The 16,656-nt window shown below is 41.5% G+C and overlaps 2 protein-coding genes across 9 annotated transcripts; one reads left to right on the top strand and one right to left on the bottom strand.

Annotated features, from left to right (window-relative positions):
• The first annotated feature begins 2,266 nt into the window (after nt 1–2,266).
• On the top strand, nt 2,267–12,006 carry LOC127778614 (putative metallophosphoesterase At3g03305). Of its 8 annotated transcripts, none has more exons than XR_008018539.1 (6): nt 2,267–2,701; nt 3,237–3,478; nt 3,632–5,200; nt 5,498–5,627; nt 6,287–6,372; nt 11,883–12,006. XR_008018539.1 is itself a non-coding variant. In XM_052305230.1 (5 exons), exons 1-4 carry the CDS (start codon nt 2,416–2,418, stop codon nt 5,612–5,614), a joined length of 2,214 nt encoding a protein of 737 aa, XP_052161190.1. In that variant the 5' UTR covers nt 2,267–2,415; the 3' UTR covers nt 5,615–5,627; nt 11,883–11,983. The 8 variants fall into 8 exon arrangements, 3 of the variants coding, with proteins under 3 accessions (XP_052161190.1, XP_052161192.1, XP_052161193.1); XR_008018538.1 differs by having other exon boundaries at nt 6,223–6,372; XR_008018537.1 differs by having other exon boundaries at nt 5,498–6,372.
• Nucleotides 12,007–13,600: 1,594 nt separating this feature from the next.
• LOC127778615 (putative disease resistance RPP13-like protein 1) lies at nt 13,601–15,398 on the bottom strand. Its single transcript, XM_052305234.1, has 2 exons — nt 13,850–15,398; nt 13,601–13,749 (listed from the first exon to the last, which is right to left on the bottom strand). The coding sequence occupies exons 1-2, from the start codon at nt 15,341–15,343 to the stop codon at nt 13,732–13,734; spliced, it is 1,512 nt and encodes a 503-aa protein (XP_052161194.1). The 5' UTR covers nt 15,344–15,398; the 3' UTR covers nt 13,601–13,731.
• Between the last annotated feature and the right edge of the window lie 1,258 nt (nt 15,399–16,656).

The raw sequence follows: 16,656 nt of genomic DNA, 5'->3' as shown, positions 1-16,656 counted from the left end.
TAGGGCAAAGCTCTTGAGCGAAGTCGAACGATGAAGACCAAAGGGTTCGCCATCAAGCTCACCATCCGCCCGAATCACCACTAAGGGCGAAAGCCATAAGGCGAAGTAAGAGGCCTTCGCCCGAAGTAGAAGATGCTTTCGGCTAAGGGCTTGGGAGGCCCTGCAGCCCATGGAGGCCTTTCGCCATTAATGGGCCAGCCCAAGAGGATCGCCTTAGGGCCCATGGATACAAAAGACATTGTATACCCACACTAATATCCCTATCATAAAGGTAATCATATAAATTCCCTCTTGTATTAACTAAACCCTAGAGGGTATGTGCATGTACTAAGACTATAAATAGTTCCCTATGGCCATGTAATAGGGGATCCCAAAAACTTTTATCAATTAATATATTGTTTTACTATTCCAACAACTCACCGAGTGAACCATGTCTTTCGACAACAAGTGATATCTTTCCTTATAAAATTCAATATGCGTTATTTTTGGTGAGATAAGTGTATATATATGGGTTATCCCCCACTTACTACACTAAGAAGTACTCTCCCGGGAATAAAATATTTGTTGTTTAGTACATGATTTTGATCAGAATTTTGAACCTTTGACCAGGTCTCATTCGTAAATCGGGAAAATAACATGTACTATGGCTGGATCTGGACGGAGCAAGCCACAAGCCTGGCCAGCAACCACCTGCTGCCTTCAGCCCATTAGCTCCCCCAACCCCAGGCTCAATTTCAGCTGGCAAGTTTGTCTCTGTTGTCTCGCCTTTCTCCTTCCAAGTGTAGCAAAGAGGGCACTTTAGCACGTCCGTTTCCACCCTACCGGCTGAGCATGGTGAGGGAGGTGGCCAACTGAGAGCAAGCGAATTTGTGGGGCGATGACTATCGGTTGATTGGTGGTGAGGATGTCCTAATCTAATAGGATGGAGAGAAGGGAGGGAGAGATAAGGTTAAGAGATTGATAGTAGGCTCATCGTCTTTCTATCTATTTGTTCACTAACTAGATTGCCAACTCATTGCTAAACATAGACAAAAACCATCCTTTTTTTATTTTTTTTTGGGGGGAGGGGTGGTGGTGGTGGTGGTAACTGAATGGTTTGAAGAAGCGCAATAGTTGAGGAGGGTAAGGCTTATCCCTCTAAGGTTCATGGGCTTTGGCTGTCAAAAATATGATCCCACAAGGAATTGCATGAAAAAAATGCAAGAAAACTGCATGAGAAAATCCTATGGATGGAGTGCATGAATACATAGTAATAAGAAAAGAGAGACGGTTCTTTTTCCTAAGAGGTCGGATCTCATGTTAAAATTTCTCAAAATCTTGATGTTTGGAGTCAATCCAATGTAATTCATAAGATTTTTTATATCTACATTGAAATTTTTTTTCCGACGGGATTAAATTCCTCTTAGAACTTTTGTTTCAAAGGAGCCCCACGAATTCAAAAGAAAGAAATTATGAAATACGAGATGTTTGGGTCACATAAATGTTATGAAAAAGGGAACACAACAACCAAAGTAAATGAAAATATCTTTGTAAGTTGGATATTATTTTTTTATCATGTTTGAAAAGCTTAAGATTATAAGAAGCAGCTTGTAAGGGCACCTCTAACGCTAAGTTGCTTAGGGAGGTGCTTCAAAACATGATTAAACTAAGCACTGCACTTAAGAGCCTGATGGTCCATTGCTAGAGAGTTGGACATGCGCTTGAAATAATGGGTTCCATCTGTAGCATCCGTGCAAGCACCTCCCAAGCAGCGGCGCCGCACGAAGCAGCGGCTTCCTGCGCTAAGCGTCTCATTGATCTTACGTGGCAAAAAAAATCCCTTGTTTTTATAAGCGTCTCTTTTTAGCTGCGTGTTGGAGGTGCCCTAAGAAGTCAACTGGTGAGAATATGGAAAATTTGGTTTCCCAGCTTCTAACTTTTAGTTTATTTTCTAAATTTTAAAAGCACATATTCCTTCAACTTCAAATAGCCGGGGTGAAAATTTTAGAGGAGTTTCTGGTAACTAGAGATTAGAGATACTAAGAGAAGCCCATCTGTTAGAAGCTCTCCAATCATGCCCACCTTTGAAAATACATGATTTTTCACCTTAATTTAACTCTTTAATTTGTTCGAAACAAGGTCACTGTAAAAAAATTGCAAACGAAACCAAACCTCCACAATTCCTTCAAATTTCATTGATCGAAAGATTCACAGTGATCAGCATCTCACAGAAATACTGTGATTAGTCATCAATAATATACTCTTTCTCCGTAGAACTGCCGTGGTTAGTCGTCGATGGCCTGAAAATTGTCTAGTGGAGCCAAGCCAACACCAAAAAAATGTGAAAAAAATGGCAGCAGCCTAGCAAATCCACCAGTGGTCCGTCCTCTGGCCTGCAAGCTCCCCCAACTGGCGAGGGCTCGCCGGACTCCGACGATGGCCGCGCGGGCGCCACCTCGCCTCCGCGCGTATCCCCTCGCCCTCTTCTTCCTCCCTGTGGCGCTGCTCGGCGTGCTCGCCGGCGCCGCCCCCGTCCGTGGCGACCTGCGTCGTGTGGTGGAGGTCGAGGGCGAGCCGAGGTCGGTGGTGTGGGCGGTGCAGCTGTCCGACCTCCACCTCAGCGCCTTCCACCCGGAACGCGCGGCCGACTTCCGCCGCCATGTGGGCGGTGCACTCGCCATGGTCAACCCCTCCCTCGTCCTCATCACCGGGGATCTCACCGGTATGCTTCCGCTGCTGCCTTGCTCATCTCTTGATGTGCTTGCAGAATTGGTATGAACTATGAACTAGGGAGATTCAGGCATTCAGGCCCCGGTCTGAATTTTGAATTTTTGACAGAGGAAGTTTAGGTCCATTGTGGGTGGCCTAGATTTTGTGATAATTGTATGTTTGGTATCACATATTTTTTCCTGTTTTGTATATTATTGGTCAAGTTTGTTTGTGCTAGGCCAAGAACCCATTTAGATATATTCCATAATTTTGAAAGTGGTACTAAAATCTGACTAAGAAGAGTGAAGTTTTGTGAATTGAGAAGCCAGCAAGAGGAAAACCTGGTGCATTTGTGGGCACTCTTAATTGGCATAATTATTCTCTGGTAGATAATTTTGATGGAATAGAAATTTGGTCATAAGTCCCACATCTGTACTCCAATTTTCATAAGCCCCACATCACTCAAAATGACAAATTTACAGAAGATGGATTTGGTTTATTTTAGGCATTGATTTTAAAAAATTGTCTGTTTACCATGTTGTGCTCAGATGCAAAAAGTAAAGATTTGTTATCATCAAGACAAGAGAAGTCTGAATGGTTGGAGTATGAAGAGTTGATTGACGAAGTTGTTGGCTTAAGTGGGCTGAACAAGGAAATATTTTATGATTTAAGAGGTAATCATGATTCATATGGTGTTCCTGAGGTTGGTGGGATGTTTGATTTGTACGAAAAGCACAGTATTAATGCAAGATTAGGACGGACAGGTAATGTCCAAAGCATAACATTACAGGTTTGTTCTAGTACATCATGTTATGCAGTCAACCTTGCCATATAACTTAATTATTGCCAGTTCAGTCTCTAGCATGGCTTCGTATAATTTCAATATAGGTTTGTTTGAAGTTGTTAAGTTGGTATTATCTTACTCATTATTTAAAACATGCAGAATAGTGGTTGGAAGCATCTATTTGTTGGATTCGACAGTGCAGCAAGTATTGGTCTACGAAGCCCTGCAAATGTATTCGGGCAACCAACAGATCAGTTACTTGTTGAATTAGATGCAGCACTTTCACAGTGGGATAATTACTCTTCAACTTCTGCAGTAACAAAGGTTACCTTTGGACATTTTCCTATGTCCTTTTCATCATCAACAACTTCAGGTGGAAGCCTCAGAGATGTATTTCTAAAGCATTCATTGTCAGCTTACTTATGTGGGCATCTTCATACTAACTTTGGAAGAAACTTGAAGCGTCATCATAGATCTGACAGAAATCATCTTTCTGCAAAACAATATTACCAAACTAATATCCATGAAGGCACATCAACATCCATAGGCAGTAACAACTGTTCCACGACAACAGAATCTGTTGCAGAATTCTGGGAGTGGGAAATGGGTGATTGGAGAAGTGCCCGGAGCATGAGGATCCTAGCAATTGATTCTGGCCATGTCTCATATACTGACATAGATTTCAGATTTGGCTCTATGGATGTGATCATAGTACCCACCTTTCCATTGGATTCTCGATTTATGCAAAGACTTTCTACACCTCATGATTTGAACTGCCAAGCAAATAGCACCAGTCATTTTGGGATGGTAAGAACACTAGTCTTCTCAAAATATAAGATTATATCTGTATCAGTAAAAATATACGATTCATTTTCTGGTAGCCATCATCTAGTATTGGAAAAAGACATGGAAATGACTAGTGGTGAGGGAGCAAGAGGTGCTATGTATACAGTCCCATGGAACTGGAAAGCATATGTAGATGAATCGCCAGATCGGTACTGGCTCCAGATAGAAGCAAAGGATATGACCGGGAAGATATATTATAGCCAACTGAGGCCATTTTCTGTGAATGGTTTAACTGCAAAAGTTAGGTGGACTTGGAAGGAGTTCCGTGTAATGGGTTGTCAGTGGGGTCAGCTGTATCAACCAATTATGTGGTCTACGCTTGCATTTCTTTGTTTGCTGATTCTTATTCCTCGCACATTGCTCATGTTATATGAGAACCACATGTTGAAATGCCGTAGTTCGAAGACGGCTGCAGGTAGTTCAGGACGCCATCTGCTGATCAGTTTTGAATATTTTGCTGCTGAGCTGTCAAAGATGTATTCTGTATGGTCTGGGATGTTGATATATTTGTTATATCTGGTCTTCTTCCCATGGTTTGCTGGCAACGCTGTTACAGAAAATCACAATAAAATGTATCTTTATTACAAAGGTTGGAGCACTAGTAATCTAGCCAATGTGAGTACAGCAGCGCCATATATTGGTCTGCCTGATGTGATGGTTATTGTTCTTCCTCATCTTCTATTTGTGGTTTTGCCGGCGTTTCTCATTATAGCAGCCATAGCAGCAAATAGGGCAGCATATTTGGTCCACATCTCCCACAAGGCAAAGAAGGATGATGATCACTATGAGGAAAGAAAATGCATACAGCATGTTTGGATATTCCGTTGCTTTAGAAAGTTTCTTATACTTCTTTGTCTGCCAATTGCATGGAGACATTGGAAGGTATGTTTTCCTTTCAACTTGGACCCAACACTGGAAGCACATTTTCCACAATAATTCTTCTCCACATGGAAGTATTCAATTACAGCTATGGTCAATCGATCATTTCATTAGATTCATGAAGTGCTTCCTAATTTGGGAGTTGCTCTCAAAAATTTAATGTCCCTAGTGAAAATAAAAAAAGAAGTCTTTAAGAGGATATGCCTCTTGGTTATTTAATCTGTTACAATGAAAAATCTGCAGGTCATACTTAAAACCACAAGAATTTTTTCTTCCACACTAACATGCACTTTTCTGCAGCATTGTAGGGCTATCGTTAGGGCATACGAGGCTAATCCATTCATGGATGCACCTATCTACTGCTTCGGTGTTCCACTACTTGTATGCTTAGCTATCTACAGGGCCTCAGCTATATGAGTATCTTTTTTGGGTAAGCTTTAAGCAACAATTTCTTATCAAATGAGTGATTGTACTGTGGAAGATTGAATATTAGGTTAGGCATTTGTAGCATTAAGGTCTTGGTTATATAGAATGTGCAAGTCTGAAGTTGTAATGGAACATATCTGAACATGTAGAATCAGTGTTGTTTTATAACATTGCAGATCATTTGAGAGCATTCACGTAAATATGGCAGACAATTTCTGCCTGCTTTCATTCTTTCTCTTTCTGAAAATGCAGATCATTTCAATCCAAACCATTTAGATGCAAATACTAGAGCCAACCTTCTTCATTTCCATGTATTTGGATAGGCAAAGGGAAACGTATTTGTACTGGAGCAAATAATTACCTTCCTGCAAACCATTTGACTATCACATAATTTTAGGCAATTATTGTCAGTCAGGCAAGAGTCAGGCAATTAGTTGTCCGAATTTATATTTCACACTCTCTTTGCAAATATTTGAAATTTCCACAGTTGTTATGAGTAAACAAGCTCAAGAAATACAAGATGATTTGGTCAGTTTATTTGGAACAAAACTATTTTGTACGACGTGTACTGCTTACTGAAAAATTCCTGTGCTCTGTAGGCCTTAATATCTTGGAGTTCACTGCAGTAGTACCTATAGAATGTTGTTTTTCTCGAATACACAGGAGATCTGCGGACATATTAAGAAGAGAGATATTTTACGGTGTTTGTATTCCAAAATGGGTAAAGGTCCAACGCTTCTCAATCACAGGTACCATGTTAAAGGTATTTAAGTATTGATATAGGTATTAGGTACTAAGAATAAAAACATAATTTTGCTAATAGAGTGAAAATGGTAGAATTGTCCTCCAAATTATAATAGGTACCGCGTAGGTATAACGGTACATATTAATATCTACATGGTATCAGCGTCTCTTTTGCGTGGTTTCTTGAAGATTTACGTTGTATTCGAGGCATTAACATCTACACGGTATCAACGTCTCTTTTGCGTCGTTTCATGAAGATTTACGTTGTATTCGAGTTAAGTCGTTTACCGCGGTGTTCTTTGATGTTCTCTTTCGCGTAGATTTCTCTAGATTTACATTGTGTTGTTATAACACGTTACTGGCCTAATTATGTGAATTTTTTCTACATTTATGTTTTGTTCCAACGAACACGTAAAAACTCATACCTTAATTCTGTTGAAAATTATATTTTGTTTTCAGCAAGAGATTTATTTGCGTTTTAGAAACATGACTGGTTAAAATAGCACCCAAGGTTAGCATCAATTTAAATTATACATTTTATGAATTTATGATACTTGCTTCCAATTGAACATGCTATGTCAAGTTAACCAACAACATACCAACACAGGTAGCCTTTTTACACCAAAAGGTCACAGGTTCAACAACAGGCTAACCCTAATATTAGTTCAACGCATAGCATTCTGTACTATTAGCCTATTTACATTCGGACCTTAGGAGTATTCTAACATCGTCGTGAAACGTGCTTCCTTGCTGTCCGCTTTGTTAGAGCTACCTTCTTAGGAGTTTCTGCACTTGTGATATGGGTGTCTGCACAAATCTGCACAATAAGACAAGAGAAATCAAATTGCAACCTATATATAATGCTACATCCATAAGGCCAAACTTAAAAAAAAAATTTAAGGAGATGGATTTAGGGCACAATCTATTATTTACAAGTAGAATTTGTCTTAGCCAACTACATTGGGAAGATAGAGTCAAATAGTCACAACCAATCAACAAAATAGTTGAGATGAGGACACAGTGACGGTGTCTGGATTTATGCCTTGATCTTTCACGGTACCAAACAAGAGTAGACCAAAATTAGTGTCTCTCAGCAATAAATATATAATGTCCAATAATCACTATATGCAATGTAATTTCTAGTAATTGATCAAGCTGCAAATAGATGCATGTGTTTACTGAAACTTTGACAGTCCAGAAAATGACTCACGATCCAGTAGCAGTAATACCGCCCAATAGAACAATTTATATAGAACAATTATTCACTTTCCTGCATGAATTTTCAAGAAGACTTGTACAGAAATATTAATAATGGAACCATGTCTCATCATGAACAGCACATGACCTATGAAAATTTTAGTATAAAGTGAAAACTATAACTCACAGAAGTCATCGCATTGTTGCTGGGGCTAGGTGCTGTGGATGGCATTGATGTGGTAGAGGTAGCACCATACATGGTAGCTCCCATTTGTTTGCCTAGTCTCGTTGATCGGTTATTGCAAACTGTAGCAAAGATATTCATTAGCTGTATGGTGTTTTTTAAAGCTTCTTCATGCATGTTGTTCTCAGCACGGTTCATAGATACCCTATAGTCATAATTAATGGCTGCATGCTCGTGGGCGTAGTTGGTTATGGCCTTTTTTACCATCTCCATCTCCTGTGACGCATGAATCAGAAACCCATGTGTATTAGTTGAATGCAGAATTATAGTATTACTTACAAGGTTATGTTAATCACCTCAAAGGAGAAGCTTCCATCATCCAATTGCCTAACTAGATCAGCATAAGGTCCAAGACCAGCCATATTGACTGTTTCTTTATATGGCTCAAAAGCTTTAGCATAAGAGGTGGCTTCTACATTCTTTAGCTGGTAAAGTAAAATGGCTTAGGCAAAAAAAAAATAAGGTGCATGTCTATTTAAATGAGATGACATTGAAGGAGTGATCGAATTACCTTGCATGATCCATAAACTGCATAAAGCCCAGATCCCTTATCAGCCTTTTTCAATGGTTTTGCTGCTTGATATGTCCAAAATGCCACCCTAGGCTCTCCCCATGGCACATTACATCTAGGTGCATCTATATAATCTAAATACAGTAGCTGCATTTTTAGGGAAAGAAACAGTGAGATGTTACAATACTAAAAAGAAGGCGTAAAGGAGAGATTAAGCATGTAGATATGTACCCCGAGAAAATATGTGGATGCTGAAATCCAATCAATATTTTCTTTCTTCTCAATCTTGTCCTGTACCTGCAGCGCTGCATTTCTTATAGTTGAAAGCATGTGCTCATCCTAATTGTACTTTGCAATGTTGTTAACATCCAAGCAAACATTGGCATATTGCATACTAGGTTGGTTTGATGTTGTTGGGGCAATGATCTTGCACAGAGTAATCAACATAAAAGCTGTGATGAACCTGTTATCCGTGTTACCTGCTTCAAATGCACTTTGTAATTGTTGCACAGAAATTTGAGTGTCCGATGAAACCCCAAACAAGTGCTTTAGTGTCTTGATAGACTCATGCTTTGGACTGTTTGGTTTTATAGTCACTCCAGTACGAGGGATACCAAACACAATGTTGACACATTTAGGATTGATTGGGATTTTACCATTTGGTAGTTCTATAATGCCAGTTAACACGCTATAGTGTTGTAGTAACCATATTCCAAGCTGCTTGAAAACACTTGAGCACTTATTTTTTAATAAGCCTCCGAATCCTAATATTTGAACCTTTTCTTTTTGGTCAGGGCTGAGGTATTTTATGGCTGTACTGAAGTCACCCGGACTGCATCTTGAGCCTACCCTATATTGCACAAATGCTATCTTTCATCACACATGGCAAGGATTTAAAGTATAAATTGTACTGTACTATGTTACTCATCAGTTTCTTCCCCTCACTATATGCCATAGTATATGAGGAATAACATAGTACAGTACAATTTATACTTTAAATCCTCGCCATGTGTGATGAAAGATAGCATTTGTGCAGCATAGGGTAGGCTCAAGATGTAGTCCGGGTGACTTCAGTGCAGCCATAAAATACCTCAGCCCTGACAAAAAGAAAAGGTTCAAATATTAGGATTCGGAGGCTTATTAAACAACCTATAGAATGTAACTGCAAATAACAACCTATCTGAAATAAGATTGTTAAGCTAAATAGCATCAATTCATGAGCATTTACAATAATGGATGCCCTCCCTCCACTTCCGATGTTCTACCTACTGTATGAACAGGAAGCTTCTATGATTGAAATATCACCTTCTGCCATGCATGCATATGACAGTTCACTTGGTGGTGGTATGTACTTCATCAAATTCCGCCGTATATTCAGATCAGGAAAGAGAGAACAAAACATTTTTAGTTTAATTATTCTGTAAGAAAAAACATGCAGTTCGGGCTAAAATAGTTTGTATATTATAAAGCAGTACATACCAAAGCTATTATGAAAAATCAAAGAAATACTTCATTCACCCTGTTTATGAGCGCAGAAACTCTAATGCTCGTTTCATATAATTTAGTTTGTCTTGGTCGTGAGTGATGATTGATGAGCAATTATCTAGGAGCATATTTGTGTCAAAACAGAAGAAATAAGCAAATAAATAGAAATAACATTTGCACCTGTCAGCTGTGATAAAGTAAAAAAGATGATCCCAGGGCAAATGAACAACGAAATGTATTTATGAGTTATGACAAATCTCCTTACATAAAAATCGATGCAAGAAGTTGATGGAAGATGCCTGACATAGAGGCTGGAGCAGTTTCTCACAACTCCTGATTCACCTTTCCCCTCACCTTCAGCTTTGCACACCTAACAATGCTGAGATACTTGAGCTGTGGGAAGTGTTCATCCTTGAATTCTGACCATTCCTGCCAGGCTCCCATGTCCCTGAACTTCAGAGACTCCAATGCAGGAAAAACATTAGAGACGGTACTCCTGCTGCTGCTGGAAGTAATTAATATCACTCTCAGAAGTTGATATTAACATTAGAGACTTCAGAAGTTGATGCTAGGTCTCTGTCCCTGGCAGCCTGGGACAAAGTTTGTAAACCAAAGAAAAGAGGGGGAATGGGTATCATAAATTTGGATTTCCAAAACTGTGCCCTATTAATGAAACATCTGGATAAGTTCTTCAATAAGAGAGATCTACCTTGGGTGAAGCTCATTTGGAATGCATACTACAGTAACAACTCGGTGCCACCGCATGCCCTGCAGGAAAGAGGATCATTTTGGTGGAAAGATATCTTTCGTTTAATCCCAATCTTCAGAGGGGTTAGTACAATCCAGATAAACACAGGAGATTTGGCTCTTTTCTGGAAAGACCCATGGACAGATGACTTGCCTCAAAATGCTTTCTCAACATTATTTTCCTTTGCTATCAATGAAGGTATCACAGTATAAACTTATGTTCAGAATGATGTGACAGAAAATTTCAATTTGCCACTATCCCCCCAAGCGTTACAGCAATTCACTGAACTTTCACGCCTTTTGGAAAATATCAATCTCACAGATCACCCAGACATTTGGACATATTCCTGGGGGACAATTTTCAAGTCAAAGAAGGTCTATGACTTGTTTTTTGCTCACCTTTCCCCTCATCCAGCAATTACCTCCATATGGAAAAGTAAGTGCACAATGAAAGTTAAAGCTTTTCTCTAGCTCCTTTTTATGGATAGATTAAACACACAAGATATGCTTCAAAGGCGACAATTGCATGTCCAAGATGGCCCTTCCTGTAAAATGTGTACTTCAGGGGTTTTGGAAGATATGGTGCACATGTTTTTCTCTTGCCCATTTGCCAAATCATGCAGGAATCTCCTTGGTGTCAGCTGGGATGAGGATTTGGAATTTCTGCAAATGATTCAGTCAGCCTATCATGTTTTTAACCGGCCATTCTTTGTTGAGGTAATAGGCACAGCATGCTGGCAGATATGGTCCTCACGAAATGCTCTTATTTTTGACAATATTGCCATATCTCTCAATCGTTGGAAATCGGCCTTTAAGGAAAATTTCACTCTTCTTATGCAAAGAGTGAAGGAAGAAAACAGACCCCCATTTCAATCATGGCTAGACTCTCGTTTCTAATCCACTTGTAAATATTTTTTTTATTTTTTTCTTCGATGTATATAAACTCTATTTTATTATTTAATACTCCATCCGTTTCGAAATGTTTGACGCCGTTGACTTTTTATCACATGTTTGACTGTTCGTCTTATTCAAAAAATTTAAGTAATTATTAATTTTTTTCCATTCATTTAATTCATTGTTAAATATATTTTTATGTAGGCATATAATTTTACATATCTCACAAAAGTTTTTGAATAAGACGAACGGTCAAACATGTGCTAAAAAGTCAACGGTGTCAAACATTTCGAAACGGAGGGAGTATATAACACAGTAGGAGCCTATCTTGCTGTTTCTTGTCAAAAAAAAAAGTAATTAATATCGCCAACATTGCCAAGAAATTCAGGCCCAACTAGTTTGACACTTGGTAGTGACTGTATCACATCATGTTTCAGGGATGGGAATCTTCCAGGAGGTGGTAGTTCTTCGCAATTTTGTCAGTCTTTGAGTTCTATTGAAGCTAACCTGTCCAAAGGTAGAGACCCTACCCATGATGGGAATGATGATCCATTATAACCTTTCATGATGAGCTCCTCCAGATTTGAATTGGGTCTGAGGTACTGCAACACCTGAGCTGCTGTGTCATTCGTCGCTGCAAATTACTTAGTTTTGGGCATCTACTGACAGAGAGACAACGAAGCCGTGGGAAATCCTCCTTGCTTGTTCCATTCCAGAATTGCAAAGAGTATATCTCCCAAAGATTCAGTACATCTCCCATCAGTAGTCAAAGAGTTACTTCTTTGTCCAAAGCTTTCAACAACATACATTTTCTGTATGAAGAGATATTTAAGAGATGGAAGATCACCAAGATATGGGATCTCATTACAATTTTGGCAGTCATCGATCGTAATTGACACCAGCATGCCAAGGGAAGAATCCTGAATCCAAATAGGGAATAAATTGCCAGGATAATTTTGTATAGCTAGCTCAAAAAGGCTAGTGTTAGGCTGAAGATTTTGGACCTGATTAACAATTTCTTTGTCACTGTCATCTTCCAATTCCTCGCTGCTGCAACATCATTCTAGTGTCAAAGCTTCTAGGAATTGATTACTACTAGATTTGCTTCTTTGGCATCATCGCCTGCAGTAATATTCTGAAGCCCTGTTATATGAATATGTCCCCTTAGTCTACAGAGATTCTTCAGGTCCCCAATTGAACAATGTGATAAATCATCCTCAATATTAAATACTGTTACTGTTTGCAGATCAGTTAGTTGCCCGAGCCCAGAAGCCATTCTAACATGAACATTTCCTGGTTTCTTTCGAACATCAAGGTGTCGCAGCTTGGTCAAATTCTTTGTGCTTTATGGTAACTCAATGAGGCAGCAACAATCCTTGAGTTCCAATGTCTGAAGGGTGTTTAACTGACCTATCTGAACAATCAGTTGGGATTGGGAGACTCTCTGTCTTTGTGTTGTTCAGAGCCAAGAATCTTAAGTGTTTCATCCTCCCAATAATAGAACTGGTCAATTCTACTGTTGTTGTACCGCTCAAATTCAGTGCTCTTAAAAAATCTGGTTTTGACGAGAAAATAATCCAAACCCAATATTTTCAAAAGCGGCATAAACGAACCTGAGTACTCTGATGCAGATCACCTGACAACCATAAGGGCCTGCAGATGTCCAAGTTCTTTAGTCAGCACAACAGCGTTGGAGTCTGAAAGAACAAGTGAAAGGTGGCAAATATTTTCAGAAAGGCCGCAAAATGGTTCCTTGAACAGAACATCCTTTGAAAATAGGCAGCTTCTGTAGGCTAGTCAGTACTCTGATCCCAGATGGCATTTGTACATTGGAATGTGCAATCTCCAGGCATCTTAAGTTCAGCAGGAGCTTAATGCCTTGTGGCAACTGAGTGAGGGATGAGCAATGGTTAAGCTTGATTGTCTGCAGGTGGAAGAAGGCACCTACTGACTCTGGCAGCATCTGGATTCCAGTGTTATCCAGGCCAAGGTACCTGAGATGTATTAGACTTCCAATAGACTTTGGTACCTCTACAATGTCAGTGTTGCTCAAATCTAGAACTCTTAGACATTCAAAATCTGTGACCAGTCCACAGGGAACAATCTTTCTTCTGCATGGCATTTCTCCACGGATGACCTGTTCCATTCTTGCAAGAAACAGGAATGTTCTTAGATCGTGGCTACAAAATGATTTTAACAATAGTTCTTTGTCGGAATTTGACTCGTCGTGGACGATGGACAAATGGCGAGTCGTCTTGTCGGCTCCGGTCAGGTTTAGTTGATGTATCATCCTACATTCATGGCCTGAAACAAATTGCGCAAGCTCCTGATACAGGTCATGCATGACATACTTTCCTTTACCTATGCCATGAAATGGAGAAAGCTGGAAGAAGCATCTTGCTACCAAGTCATAGAAGTAACCGGCGCCGACATCTTCAGGCCGGCATTCTCCTCGGGTTTTGATGAAGCCCTGCGCGGTCCAGAGCTGGACCAGAGCGTCCTTGTCGAAGACGAAGCTCTTCGGGAACAATGAGCAGAAGGCGAAGCAGCGCTTCAATGGCGCCGGTAGATGGTCATAGCTCACCTTGAGTGCAGGTAGGACATTGTTCTTGGCCTCATCGTTGTCAGCCCACAGGTTGCTCTCCAGGACATGATTCCAGTGCTCCCTAGTGACTGAGGTGTTCATGGTTGTGCCTGCTGCCTCTGCTGCCAATGGCAAGCCTCTGCATTTCTTGGCAATCTGTTGGCCGATGCTGGCAAGCTCGTCGTCGATGGTGGCGCCGCCGCGTGATGCCCGTCGCCGGCACATGTACCAGCTGTGTTCGTCGGACAAACAGTCGAGATGGTACACATTGGGGGTAACCATCTTGGCGACCATCTTGCTCCTCGTCGTGATGACGACTGTGCTCCCCGGCGCGCAGCAGCTCAGCGGCGCCGTGATGGTGTCCCAGTGGATGGGATTGTCGTCCCAGACGTCGTCGAGGACGAGCAGACACCTCTTGCCCGCCAGGTGTTCGACCATGGTTCCGTGGAGCGCGTTCAGCTCGGAGCAGTCGGGGCGTGCTCTGGTGATGGCCTCGACGATCTTGGCCGTCATGCCGATGACGTCGAACTCTTGGGAGACCCAGGCCCAGAGATTGAGGTCGAACTGCGACGCGACGGCCTCCTCGCTGCACACGTGCTGCGCCAGCGACGTCTTCCCGACGCTGGCCATCCCGACGATTGCCACGACGGCGTAGTTTCTACCGCCGTCGGGCTTGCAGCGGCAAACCAGGTCGGTCACCCTCTGGAGGTCGCGCTCCCGGCCGTGGATCTCGCCACGGGGAAGCGAGCTGCTTGGCACGAGCGCACCAGCCGCCGGCCGCCTCGCCGCGCCGTCGCCGGGCCTTAGCCGGAGCCTCTTCCGGTCCGACGCGATCTCCCCGTACCTCGCCCAGATGTCGTCTATCTTGCGGCGGAGGCGCGCGGCCGGCGCGGCGGCGAACAGTTGCGCGACCTCCCGCTTCCGCTTCCCCGTCGTCGGGGCCGCCCCCACGGCGCGAAGAAGGTCGATCTTGAGGTCCTCCAGCTGCGCGGCGCGGCGGCACTCGTACTCGAGCTCCTCGAACACGTCCTCGGCGCGGTACTCGAGGTCGCCGAGCTCGGCGAGCCAGAGTCGGGCGGAGTGGTCGGCGACGGACAGCCTCTCGGCGTCGCGGAGCGCGGCGTGGACCCTGCGGAGCATGGACCTGAGCGCCGCCAGCTCGTCGTCGCCGACGGTGACCGGCCCCGTCGACGCGCGCCCCAACACCCGCAACATGGGGAACGCCAGCTTCCTGGACTTGACAACGAACTGGAACAGCGCGTCTCTCAGGGCGTGGGCGATGGGTTTCTCTCCCCCATGGTCCGCCTCCGCCATGACAGGAATTTCGAGTTCGTAGGCAACAATGACAGGGTGGGAGAAAGCAAGCAAGAGTTGGGGGCGTGGGTCGCTTGGAGGAGCATCACATGCGTTGACGAAGACTTGAGCGTGGGCATGTTTGGTTGGTGGAACTACTAAAAATCTGGCAAAATTTCACAATTTGACCCTTTTTCAAAACTATTTTCAAAATTGGCCCCTACCAAAAACTATCATAAGAATGGATCCCGGCCTCAAATCCAGGCCCCTCCCATCCAAAGATTTGGCCAAATACATAGAGTAACGGATCGAACACAAAAATGAGATGGAATGGAACAGCGTAAACTCACCTTTGAAAGCATTTGCACTTAAATTCCTATTATAATACTGTGTTTTTCTTATTCCTTTGTTTTCTCATCTCTGTCTTTCAATGGAGCCCTTATAGGTGAAATATTTTCCATAGAATATACACATGTCTATACAAGATGATTGGAGGTTGGAGCACAACCGTTCACATTCAATACTCCCTTCACCCAATTTGGTTATCACTGAGATTTTGAGGTTTTTTTTTTAAAATGATCACCATCTAACGAAGTTTCTCTATGTTTATTTGTTTAAACTAGAAAGGTAGCCCGCGCGAATGCCCGTGCATGCATCCTACGCTAAGTTTGATACACTTATCAAAGCGAAAATATTAACCGGAGAACCCCGATTTCTCCGTAAATTGTTTTCATCGGTATTAATTTCTTTTATAGTTTTCTAACCTGTTAGCTTTATATTATATCATATTTAAGTAATATCTTTAAGCAATTATTTATAATCTTCTTTATCATTTGAAAGAAATGTAGACTTATTTTCTTGAAGACATGTCAGCGAAAGTAAAAGTAAGTGCAAAGTAAAAATAATGTGTTTTATTTTTTTAATTCCATATATAATATCATGGTTTATTAAAGGATGAATTGGGTGGGGCATGAAGCTCCACTAAATTTTATATTTCCTAATATGATTGATGCGGCGGTTCATCTATAAGCATTTCATGTGGAGTGGGTAAGAGGTTCTACGCAACCTAACGTGAAAACGATAATTACGAAATATAATTGCATAATAATATTTTTGAAATGTGATATACCATGAATACACGTTTGGTTTTCTTATGTAACATAGATCTAACAATTAAAAATAATGGTTCCACCGGTTTAAAAGGCATATGAGTATTTCAGAAATATAGCTTCAAAATTATGATTGTTTTAATATCCAACATTATTGCGAAGTAAACGCAGCTCAACTGGTTAGATCCCTTGTAATAGAACTTGCTGACTCGGGTTCAAGTCCCA

The sequence above is a fragment of the Oryza glaberrima genome, chromosome 7 (assembly GCF_000147395.1).
Source record: "Oryza glaberrima chromosome 7, OglaRS2, whole genome shotgun sequence".
NCBI lineage: Eukaryota > Viridiplantae > Streptophyta > Magnoliopsida > Poales > Poaceae > Oryza > Oryza glaberrima.
This window is presented reverse-complemented; position numbering and strand designations above follow the sequence as displayed.